The sequence below is a fragment of the Diabrotica undecimpunctata genome, chromosome 10 (genome assembly GCF_040954645.1).
Source record: "Diabrotica undecimpunctata isolate CICGRU chromosome 10, icDiaUnde3, whole genome shotgun sequence".
NCBI lineage: Eukaryota > Metazoa > Arthropoda > Insecta > Coleoptera > Chrysomelidae > Diabrotica > Diabrotica undecimpunctata.
Window position 1 is genome coordinate 28,874,100 of NC_092812.1, and position 13,388 is coordinate 28,887,487.

The window sequence follows — 13,388 nt, forward strand, 5'->3', positions numbered from 1 at the left end:
TATATATATATATATATATATATATATATATATAGTAAGAAAAATAATAATAGTCTCCCGTTTTATACCGCTGTCGCGGCTTTGGGAGTATAGCAGGGTAGTCTGCTATATCTAGGGCCTACGGTATACAAGGAAGGTAACATGGCCAGTGCTACGCTTCAACCGTCTATTATTACCCCTGGTTTTACCCAAGGTACTCATTTTTATTCAGGCTGAGTCGACCTGGGGCCTATAGACATTTTTAAAATGTCTAGATGTTCTTGCCGGCGGTGGGATTCGAACCCCGGACCACCGGCTTGCGAGTCAAGCATCCTACCGCTTGCGCTACGCAGGCAGTAAGAAAAAGTAGTCCAAAATTTTTTGACTAGTTTGGAAAAAATATATGTAAATACTTTTTTCTTTTTGGGTGTGGTAGTCAATAAAAACAGAGCTTTGCTAAGGCGTACTATCTATTCTGAATCCAAGCTTTCGGTGGTTTTTTGCCACCTTTATCAAGGTCTACAAAGAAAATTACTATGTTGTAACAGTTTGAATGGTGCCAAAAAAAGGCTATAAAAAACTTACCCGAATGTAAGATTCGTGGCAGAAACAACAACGTTAAATAACATGATATACTGAAGTTGCAATTACACTTTAAAAATTACTGTTAAAAAAACACTTTACAATTACTAAATACGTTAAAAGTTAAAAACAAAATGAAGGACGACATGTTAAAACAGTCGTCGCTGCAGGCTTGATTTCAGTCACATTTCACGAGCAGAAAGAGAACGTGGGTGGACAATTATTGTTTAAATAGTTAGGAGAAAATACAAAAAACAACTTTGAAATTAACGTCTCACAAAATACTGTTTATGAATTTTGAGTACTACCAACTGTATTACCAACTTAAAAATAAGCGGGAAGTTAAAAATGTTATTTATGACATAAGCAATCGAAAGAAAATAGTATTTAGTAAATAGGTTTAGAAAAAATAATAATGTAAAATTTATGTCATAAATAACATTTTTAACTTCCCGCTTATTTTTAAGTTGGTAATACAGTTGGTAGTACTCAAAATTCATAAACAGTATTTTGTGAGACGTTAATTTCAAAGTTGTTTTTTGTATTTTCTCCTAACTATTTAAACAATAATTGTCCACCCACGTTCTCTTTCTGCTCGTGAAATGTGACTGAAATCAAGCCTGTAGCGACGACTGTTTTAACATGTCGTCCCTCATTTTGTTTTTAACTTTTAACGTATTTAGTAATTTTAAAGTGTTTTTTTAACAGTAATTTTTAAAGTGTAATTGCAACTTCAGTATAACATGTTATTTAACGTTGTTGTTTCTGCCACGAATCTTACATTCGGGTAAGTTTTTTATAGTTTTTTATAGCCTTTTTTTGGCACCATTCAAACTGTTACAACATAGTAATTTTCTTTGTAGACCTTGATAAAGGTGGCAAAAAACCACCGAAAGCTTGGATTCAGAATAAATAGTACGCCTTAGCAAAGCTCTATTTTTATTGACTACCACACCCAAAAAGAAAAAAGTATTTACATATATATATATATATATATATATATATATATATATATATATATATATATATAAGGTTCTTGCACTCCTAAGTGGAGCATAGAGCTTCAGTGAAAACGCGTCATCGGGTTTTACTTTGCGCTAAGACCTTCATCTCATTCCAAAACTTTCCTTGACCTCTTATCTCGTTCATGATGGATCTTCACCAAGTTTGTACTGGGCGACCTCTTTTTCTTCTTCCTTGGGGATTCCACTCTAGGGCAAGCTTTGCAATACTGGAATTATTTTTTCTGAGTGTGTGACCAATCCAATCTCCCCAGTGGAAAGTGTTTCCAATTGATCGGCCACATCTTGGAACTTTTGTCCTAACATTCAGATATCGTCGGCGTATTCCAGATCGCTTAGGCGTGTGATTAACCTTCATTGTATCCCTCTTGTATCGGTGTCTAATTTGGAAAGAACATAGTCTACTGCTATGTTAAAAAGAAACGGAGAAAGCACGCATCCCTGTCTAACTCCAGTAAGTATGTCAAATTCTTCGCTGTTGATTCCATTGTGTGTCACGCTGCATTTCGTCTCAGTGTACAGTGACTTTATAATGGAAATTATTTTATGCGGGATGTTTCTTAGCTCTAAAATTTTCCATAAAGCAGCATGACATAAGCTGTCAAAGGCAAGCTCGAAGTTAACAAAGCCATGTATAGGGGTGTGTTTCATTAAATCGATTGTTCCATTATTACCCCCACAGTATTAATGTGGTCTATGTAGGAGGATTCTGGTCTAAAACCTGCTTGACCAGCTCGAAATTCAATCTTGTTTGTTAATCTTTTAGTATGATGGCCGTGAAGATTTTATTTATTGCGGTAAGCAAGGTTATTCCTCTCCAATTTTTGCAGTGTGAGGTTGCTCTTTTTGGAAGCTTAATAATGTTACCCCTTTTCCAATCCGTTGGAAGTTCCGGTTTGTTTAACACACCCCTCGGATTATGGAGAGCAAAAGTTCAGCAGTTAGATGCGGATCAATTTTAAGTATTTTGGTAATCTTTATCATCCTGTATTTTTAGAGATTTTATACAACTTAAAAAAGGAAAAAACATTGCAATACTACGGATATTATTTTTGTGTTTTTTTATAATTACAACAATTATTTAATAATCTTCCGCTTCATAAAAACTGGTCTAATTCTCTTTTACGAATTATAAAAATCAATCGAATATTACGAGAAATATGGCAAGTTGTCGCGAATGATAATGAACTTTTAATAATTCTACTGAAATATTTTTTAAAAATTAAAATTTTGGAGTTATTATAACACTACCAATTAAATTAAACTACGTACCAAGATTTTTCTAATTCGCTCACATGTATTTATTATATATAAATTATGATTAATGTTATTAATTTCTATGGACTCTATGAAATATTTCACATTGAAATTAATAAATTTGAATTTATATATACATATATATATATACATATATATATATATATATATATATATATATATATATATATATATATATATATATATATATATTATATATATTTATATAAAGTGTATATATATATATATATATATGTGTAAATACAATATTACCCAATCCACCAAATTGGAACAGAAACGCAGAGGAAACTTCGATTGGGCTGGTCAAAGCCCTCTGCAGAAAACCTAGGCAGCAGATATGGGTTTATTCTTGCCAAGAACCAAACCTCCTCATGGTGACATGGCGCCCCACGATGGGCGCCATATATCAACAAGGGAGAAGAAAGGGCCTGGAATACTACAGCCACTTATCCATTCCCGCGGTGCCTTACAGAGGAATTTCGACCAGCCAATTCGAAGAACTCTCTTCGTAGATTCAATCGTTGGTGGATTATCGAGATTTCTCACATGGGTAATGAAATAAAAACATATTTTTAAATGAGAAAAAATTCCAGCTACAAGTCTAGATTCGTAGAATTGGAGCAGAGCCCCGGTAAAGGGCTCCCAGGGTACAGGAGACCCTATATAGGAGCCGGTGCAAGACTAGCCTGTGACTTGAAAATGTCCCATATTTATAAATATCCTTTTGTCTCGATTTGGGCATTTTCAGGTCAGTTGACCCATAGTGAATAATGCGCATTGGAGTGTGCATTAGTCCACGACTAAGGCACCCTATGACAATATACGGAGTCGGAACATGTAAATGTAATGAAAAACTTTTTCGAAAAATGCAATCTTTTGTGAGCAGTCGCCAAGGGATAATATTAAAAATATTTTGGCCAAACAAAATCACAAATGAAGCACTGTAGTAAATAACGAAGGGGAAAAATATAAAAATTAAAATAAAAAAGCGAAAATGGGAGTGGATAGGCCACAAGTTGCGGAAACCCCTAGCCAGACAAGCCTTACACTATAGCCTAACAACCAGGTAAAAGAAAACAGGGGATACTACTAACCACATGAAAGAAAACGTTAGAAAAGAAACTCAAACAAGTTAATTTATCATAACCGTAGTAAATATTATTGCAAGGAACAGAAAAAATGAAGGAACTCAATAAAATTGAACGGGACTCAAGCAATGATGCATGAGGCTAGCAACCTTACCATCAATCTTTCTTGTGCTACTGCACCACTCAGGGCTTTTTGCTCCATCATGGAGCTTAATGATTTATATTTCTTTGTGCGTAAGTTTTCGGCATATGCACTACTTAAACCAAAAGCGATTATAGTAGTGTCTAATATCAGAAGCTAACAATGCTAGTTAGCAAGCTAACAAAATATTGTTGACTTTTCATGTTCTTTTTTACATTTTCGCAAAAATATTTCAAATCGTAAGATGGTTGAATGTACTGTAAGTGTAATCCTTAACTAATGGAATGGTAAGTTTTAACTCGGGACTGGTTTCTAAACAACCTCTTAGCTCCGGCGCCTGTAGAGTGATATGGTTGAAAAAATCATAGGTAGTGTATAGAGTTTCCATGGCAACCGCTCGCCTGTATCGGGCAACAGAAAATCAGCCCTGAATATAGTGCGGATGCTTAAAATAAATAATTGAAAAAATAATAAAAAATTAAACGTAATTATTGTAAAATTTCATTAGATTAGGTAAATATATTTGACTTTAATAAAGTTTCAAGAGAAAAGTGTGAATATGAAATATGAAATACAATTAATTGTTTAGGCATAATTTTTCTAGGGAAGACGCCGCCCAGAGCCCTCCCTTAACAGCCGCCACTGAGTACTGCGGATCTCTATAGGAAAACTTTTTCTTAAAGCAATATTTTCAATGTACATAAACATTCAGTATAATACTAACAAGTTTTTAAAGACACCACAGGTCGGTTTCCATTGGCATAAAAGTTTATTTAATTAAAGTATGAATCCTCGGAAATATTTTTTAGAAAACTTTGCACAAGAATGTATAATATTGGAGATCAGACAGAACAAAGTACTTAGATTTCAATGATAAAAATAATGATTATAATAATTAAGAACTTATCTTTAATATAATTTCCTAGTGATTATAATATTAGTATGATAAAAATAGATAAATTAATATAATAGTTTTAATTGGCTTCTTACCTTCAATAGAAGCAGTTGTCCGGGGTTTGTGCACTAGATCTGAAAAACAAAATTAAACTTAATACAAAGATATAACTAATCTCCTGTGCAATATTATGCACATAATTAACAAGCAACGCTAATTTTTTTTAATCATCAGGATATTATAAAATTTACAGTATATATCTTATATCTCATTTTTGAGTTGCGTTCCTGGGACGACTTAATAGGAACATGGTTTATTCGATTACATGAAATCAACTTTAACTTCAGAATAGCCGTTAGAAAAATCATAACATATTATATATCTTTAAAAAGATAATTACGTGCAATGATAACAGAAATAATTCGTCTGTTAGTGATTCCATAGGTAATAATGAGGAAAAACCAGAAAAAACTCTGACGATACTATCTTAACATGGTAAGTATTTGGTCTTATATATAGTTTACTCTCAATATTAACACCAAACTCTAACTTTGTCTGTATGTTACTTTAACCCTTTGCGTCCGAGTGGTTCCAATAAAATACCACAATTATTTTAATTTTATATCGTGGTCTAGTAAGCGTCAGCCGGGACCTCATACCATCGTTCGGAATTAGAATCTAGCACAATCTTGTAAGCGTGTCTAGCAAGCTGTTCATAACTGTTTAGTTGTATACAAAAATCGTTACTGTTTGTTTGTTAGACTTATATTTAGGTGTTTTTCTCAGACTTTCTAAATGGCCGGTAAGTTTTGTATATTTTCTTTTGTAATAATGATTATAAAGTAGACACAGTGATAAAAATTTAAAAAATATTTTATACATTTCGAAATATTAGATACTTTTCTTGTGGTTTCATACGAGACCACTAGGCCATAACATTATTATTTATTATTATTTTCTTTGGTTTTAGAAATACGGTATTTTGACGTTACCAACCTATCTTCTGACGACAGATATACTTTATTAGATGATCTGCCATCTGACAGTGGATCATATACTTCAGATGCACCATCTGAAAAAGACCTTGACGACGACATTTAATATTTTAGAACACGAACAAAGTGATCATGTTATAGGTGATATCCTGTTGGAGAGCGATGACTCAGATCTGGAAGACCAGGCGCCGCCGCCTACACGTCAAGTAACTTGGATGAAAACATCATTATATGATCCGTCTAAAATTCAAAATTTTACACAACACACTGGTCCAAATGTTTTCGATGATGTTAGTACACCGCTAGAAATGTTCTTGTGCTTGTTCCCGACGAATTTGTTTGAGAAAATAGTTTTTGAAACCAATCGTTACGCTACACAGCAATATGAGGATCGTTATTTACCAACAACATATAAAGAATTAAAATGTTTCTTTAAAGTTATGCTTATGATAGGACTAACACATAAATGTTCTTACAAAAATTGTTGGTCTGCAAAATTTGAAATGAGAGATCCGTTCATCTCATCTTCCATTTCTTGTGACCGATTCAGTTGGTTGCTGGCAAATTTGCACATAAATGATAATTCCATTCAACCCAAAAAAGGTGAAGCAGGAATCGATAAACTATATAAACTACGACCGTTGATAGACATTTTATCTGAAACATTTTTTTGTGTTATTTGCCGTCCCAAAATCAAGCCATTGGTGAATTAATGGTAAAATTCAAAGGACGGATAGGATTTCGTCAATACATCCCACAAACGCCAATCAAACGCGGATATAAAATTTGGATACGAGCAGTCCAGTCAGGATATGTGTCACAGTTTTAAATTTATACCAAAAAGGTTGATGATAAAGCTGAAACTAATCTTGGATCCCGTGTCGTGAAAGATCTTACTTGTTCTCTTTTAGTGAAGCATCATAGAGTATATTTTGATAATTTTTTAATATCGTAGAACTACAGCAGGATATACTAAATGAAGGTATGCATGTGGAACTGTAAAAAAGGGCGAAAAATGGAGCCTAAGGACTTAAAACTCGAGAAATTCATTAACAGAGGCGATACAGACTGGCGAATGAAAAGAAGGGCTGTTGTATTTGCAATGGAAAGATACGAAACTTGTTCGTTTTGTTAGCAACTTTCACAATCCTGACGATTTATGTACAGTGAAAATAAAGAAAAAAGACGGTACTTCTGTAGATATTCAAATATATGAATTTTATCGATAAATCTGATCAACATGTAGCAAGCTATAGAGTTTACAGAAAATCTAACAAATGGTGGCACAGATTATTTTGGCATTTCTTAGATTTAGCTGTTGTCAACGCTTTTGTATTATTCAAACATCGATTCAATTAAGGTAAAACTTTGAATATGAAAGAATTTAAATTTGCTGTAGCTACTGGATTAATTGGGACTAATCAAGAACTACCACAGAGAGAAATAAAGAGTACTGAAGCCATTCCTAATAGATATAAACCTGTAGTTTCGTATGAAAAACGGTTTGATAAGACCGCACATATGCCAGTCCATGGCACAAAGGTTCGATGTGCAAATTGCAGCACGAGAGCAGAGCCCCATAGAACTAGATGGCATTGCTTGACATGTCAAGTAGGTCTAACCTAACAGAAAAGTCGAATTGTTTTTTTAAATTTTATCAAAAGTAACTTTTTTACTTCTATTTTTCTATTGTAATGTATTGTTGTCATTCCCTAGTGGTCCTGTATAAGGACCACCTGTTTTTTTGGTTTATAATAAACAAAAATAAAAGTTTCACATAAAATATAATTTGTTACCTTTATTTTTCATTAGTCATTCAAAACCAAACCGAAGAAATTTCAAAATATTTAAATACATCTCTAAAGGGTTAAAACATAAATCCTCGATATATTATTGACTTAATAATAGCGGTATTTTCGTTCTATTGATTTCCTCTTTTTATAAGGGTAACCACATCTAACTGCATTCTGCCGAGGAATTTGCAGGAAATATGTATTTTTGACGCAAGATTGATGTCCACATACTCTAACATTTAATGGTCATGATGTTTGACCTAAATAAGCACCCGTGGACCAACTGAGGACATGGCATAGGGCAGCAGCTATGACATTACTTCATTAAGGCTATAGCGGAATGATTTCTACTACTGGCTTAATGACAGATACTCACGGACGGATATCACATACTGATTCAACCGGCCGAGATACTGCGATCAGGCAGGCAAGGGGAAACCACCTGATTATATTCCCGTGACTACACCATCATGAATGATCGGCGCTCCGTTGGTTCCGGGCCAACTAGTGTCAAATGGGCTACCGGGCACGTGTTTGTGAGCAACCAGGCAACACATGCGAAATTGGCGTCTGGAAGAAAATCAGATTTTCAGTTAAGAAAATCAATAGGAATAGCAACCTGGAATGTTCGAGGATTATTGCAACCAGGCAAACTGCATATACTACAAGGAGAAGTCGAAAGAGAGGATATAGTAATAACCGGACTTTTGGAGAACCATTGGAAAGGACAAGGACACTTCCGAACGGCAGATCATGTTGTATACATATCGGGAGCAAATAACGCAGGAAGAAATAGTGTTGCAATTATGGTGACTAAAAAATTTTCACAATACGTGTATGATTACCAACCGATAAATGGTAGACATAAAAATAACCTTACTTGCATCACCAAACAAAACGCACATTCTTCAAGTCTATATGCCAACCTCAGGAGCGTTGGACAATGAAGTGGAAGACGGATACTCCGTTATTAAAGATACAATAAGAAATATTTCATTTAAAGAACCACTAATAATCATGGGCGATTTTAACGCTAAGGTAGGAGAAACAAGAAATGACAACATCCAAAATGTAGGAAACTAGGGCTAGATATGAGAAATAGCTAAGGCGAACGTTTAATAGATTTTACAACCAAAAACAGTTTGACCATTGTAAACACAATGTTCTAACATCATGCCCGTCGTTTATCGACGTGGACCAGCCCAAATGGAGAATAAAAGAACCAAATCGACCACATATTGATAAGAAACAGATGGAAGACATGTTTTACAAACGTAAAAACTAGACCAAGAGCTGAATGTGGATCCGATCATAAATTGTTATAGGCTTGCTTTAAGATGAAGCTAAAAAGAACAATGCCGCACCAAAATCAAAACCGGCTGGTGATTTAAAATCCGAAAACATTTAGAGATGCATTAAAGAAAACTAGTATGTTGAACACACAAGACAACCCAAAAGAAATGTGAAAAGGTTTCAGAAATGCCATAGAAACCTCTGTAGAAAGAACCAGAACCGAAAAAAGATCATCAAGAGAAAACACTGGATGACAGACAGAACGCGGCAACTTCTCGAAGAGCGAAGGAGAATTAAATCTCTCATATATCAAAACGACAGCAACAAAAACGAATTAGCAAGGTTAAATAGAGAAATTAAAAGAGAATATAGGGATGATAAAAATAAACATATAAATGAAGAATGCGAAGAACTAGAGAGACATGCAAACCGGTATGAATCCCATGAGCTATATAACAAAGTTCGATATCTATCCATGGAATTTAAACCAATCACACAAACAATAATGGATCAAAACCAATATATTATAAATGACGAGAAAGGGATTGCGGAGGTATGGAGAAAATATATTGTCAAAGTCTATATGTAGATGATCCTCAGGATATAAATCACGCTTAAATGCACAGTTATTCAAGTAAGTCCGCTAACTGCTGCCAAGGATCAAACGAGGACATTTTCCTGCCTCAGTGATGGTTTGGTGGGGTGTGTCCTATGGCGGCGTCATTTCTTTACATTTTTGTAAAAAAGGCGTTAAAACAGCGGCTAGAAATTATCAGCGGGACATTTTAAATTATCTGTGTTCTGATTTAAGAGTAATTTGGACTTCTCCTCTTCGTCTTATTTCACTGAGGCCGATGATGTCCCATTTTATGTTTTTCAGCTATTCCTCCAGTTTCATCATCTTCTGTTCTGATATAAGAGTTCTAACATTGTATGAAGTAATATGCATTTGTCGCTCTTTGTAGTAGCCTGCTTTTTTTCGGGGATTCTTAGCACCCTCTGCTCCAAACCTGTTCCAACCGCTACCTTGGTTGAGGGTGTTGGAGCCGCCAAAGACTGAGGGTCGTTTAGTAGTTTCGTCTATCATGAAAAATAACTTTTGGGGTTTTGAGCCATTAAAACGCCACGCTTGGCTAGTGGGTGTTGGCGAGCTATTAGTAATAAATTGTGCAAAATTTTTCCAATTAACTCAGTATTTTTTTTTTATTTAAATACCTTGTATAAATATCTATGGCAAGACCGTAGGTATATATTTTTTATAGGTATATTACAGCTCTTGCTTATATTTTAGTGTAAATTTTGTGTAAATATTATTAAAACCATGAAAATTATAAATTCAAAAGGCAGAAAATGTTGTTTAATTCAAACTATTGTTCACTAACAACCGAATATCATTAAATTTAAAGTTAATGTTGCTTATTATTGTACAAACAAATATGTTTAAATTATTAAATTTATCATATACTAAATATTTTTCGAATCGAATTAATCATGAATTACTGGCGCGCTGTGAATTGAAAATGCAATCGAAACAGTTTAAATTGTACTAAAATAATTCCAATCTAGCTTGTCCCGATGAAAAAATAATTGAAATAATAATCAGTAATTTAATTGGAGTTAAAACTATATTTTATTTAAATATACACCAGTTTACTGGAAGCCCTAGTTTAAAATTTAATACATGCTTTTATGAAATAGAACTACAAAAAAATGAGTGTTTGAAAAAAATCTTTTAAAAAGAAATCTCATTGTAATTACTATTTAAATGGGAATAAGCCACAATTAAATGTTAAAGTACGTTTATTGACGTTTCAATTTTCACTTCGGAAATCGTTCTCAAAATATAAACATTAGTAAATTAAACAAATTTTGTTTTTTTTTGGTACTTCAAAAATACCAGGTGAAATACTAGAGTTACTAGGCATCAAAGGATTACATATTATTCATTATATCTGTGTCGTTGTTTGGAATTCAGGACACTCATTTTTCAATCTTCAGTTACGGTGCCGAAACATGGACAATAAAATCAGAGGATAGGAAAAGGATTGACGCATTCGAAATGTGGTGCTGGAGACGAATGCTACGCGTCTCGTGGACGGAGCACAGATCCAATCAGTCGATTCTCGAAGAGCTAAACATTCAGACCAGACTCTCCTCTCAGTGTCTTGCAAATGTTTTAAAGTTTTTTGGCCACATTGCGAGAAGAGACAATGACAACTTAGAAAGACTAATTCTGTGCGGAAACGTAGAAGGACGTAGAGGCAGAGGACGCTCACCTATCCGATGGTCAGATCAAGTACAGAAAGCCACTGGAGAGACGTTTTCCGAGTTCATGAGAGCAGCCCAAAATCGCAAGAGATGGAGAGAATTGACAGCCCGCATTGTAGGAAATCACGATCCTCAGCAATGAGGAAACGACGAGAGAGAGAGAGAGCCATATGATTGGTGTAGCTTAATTTATATCCCGCTACACAAAAAAGGAATTGATTCTATGGTCCATGTGGTCCATTTTAATAGAAAGGGGCACACCAATGCACCTGGTAACACTTATATGATAGCAACAATACTACTAGATCAGAAGTTCTCAAACCAATTCAAGACTGAGAGAGATGTTAGACAAGGATGCGTGTTATCACTTGACTCATTTAACATTTATGGTGAATATGTCATAAAGATGGCTTTAGATGGATAGGCCGGTGCAGTAACAGTGGCTGGTAGAAAAAGCTCCAATTTGAGATTTGCTGATGAGTCTACACTTATAGCAGCAAATAAGCAAGATATGTTTAATCTCCGGCGAAGAGTTGAGTATGAAACGATCCTCAGTAATAGTAAAACTTCAAGAGATAGAGAGAAAGAAAATATTTGCACAAATATTTAAATATTTAAAGATATAATAAATGATCAATTTATTAAAAATGTCATTAACAAAGCACCGAAAATATTAGAGGAATATCCTCACTAGAAATAGTATAAAAACTGATGGGAAAAATTATTAGAAATAGTTTAAAAATTTTCATTATAGTTTATATGCAATATTCTTCCTACTACGCTGTATTCTGTCGAATGTTGGCGGTCCAATTAGCTATAGTTATACGTGAAATAGCCACTCAAAATATTTCGAATGATAAGAAAGGAAATAAGAAATAATAGGCTGTTTATAATTAAAGATATTGCAGGATAAATGATATTAAAAAAACGTTGATTAATATAAAAAAGCAATTTTCTCTATATAATTTTAGCAGTCTGTTAAGAATACACCTTCTTTCTATATATTACTTAAATAAACCCCAAAAGTTTTTGGGGTAATAACGGGAATTCCAACATTGTCGTCTTTGCTCCAAGTTTCCTGTTTCTATCGTGGGGCTAAACTTAATAGTATTAATTTACCTTCTGCGGTTCAGAGATACTGTGACTTGGAACTTAACACATAAGCATCGTAGTATCTTTAAGTATTGGACCACTGTGACTAGTTATTCGCTTTTACCACTTTAGTTTATATAAAACAAAGTAAAAGAAGTACATTTTTCTTTACATACATTTTTAGAATGTCTTGATTATATTTATTTAATAAAATTTCCGAAAGCTCGTCTAAGCTCCAACTCTTTTACTTATATCAGCACAAATCAATTAACTGCATTCCCCAAGAATAAAAAAATTATATATATATATATATATATATATATATATATATATATATATATATATATATATATATATAGTAAACTCTTAAATATTGGGGAAATCTGCAAGAAAGAAAGTCTTTCTTGCAGATTTCCCCAATATTTAAGAGTTTACTATTTAACTAATCTGCAAAGATTAAATTTCTTTTATATATATATATATATATATATATATATATATATATATATATATATATATATACAGTGATGAGTGTCTTACCACCCGGCAAAATAGCGGAAAGGATAGAAGACAGATTAAGTTGTGAGATAGTATCAGATAAAGCTAGTTCTTGACGTGGCTATTTCACTTCAGTCATAATTATACGGATGACCTCGAAAATATTTTATTTTAATAATTTCTGATGTTAGAATAAATGATTGAATAAATTAAGATATATTATAGTAAAAAACATTAATTATTATCGATTTTAAATTATTAATTTTTAAGTTTATTTAATAATAAAAATAACTTAACTGAAATATTTTATTAAACTAAAGGTACGTATGTTCTATCCTAAAACAATTGTGTGTAGAATGGGCGTAATAATTAGAGACGTGGTCGAATGACAAGAAGATTGGAGATTCAATTCACACCAAGGATAAAATTTTTGTTTTAGTCAATCAAAAAATAATAGAAAATA

General features: G+C 33.4%; 1 protein-coding gene across 1 annotated transcript in view; it reads right to left on the reverse strand.

Annotated features, from left to right (window-relative positions):
* LOC140451849 (agrin-like) overlaps nucleotides 1-13,388 on the reverse strand; it is a 714,345-nt gene that overhangs the window by 492,976 nt on the left and 207,981 nt on the right. The window contains exon 2 of the mRNA XM_072545755.1: nucleotides 5,082-5,120. Coding sequence (XP_072401856.1) covers nucleotides 5,082-5,120 — 39 coding nt within the window. The remainder of the gene's footprint in view (nucleotides 1-5,081; nucleotides 5,121-13,388) is intronic.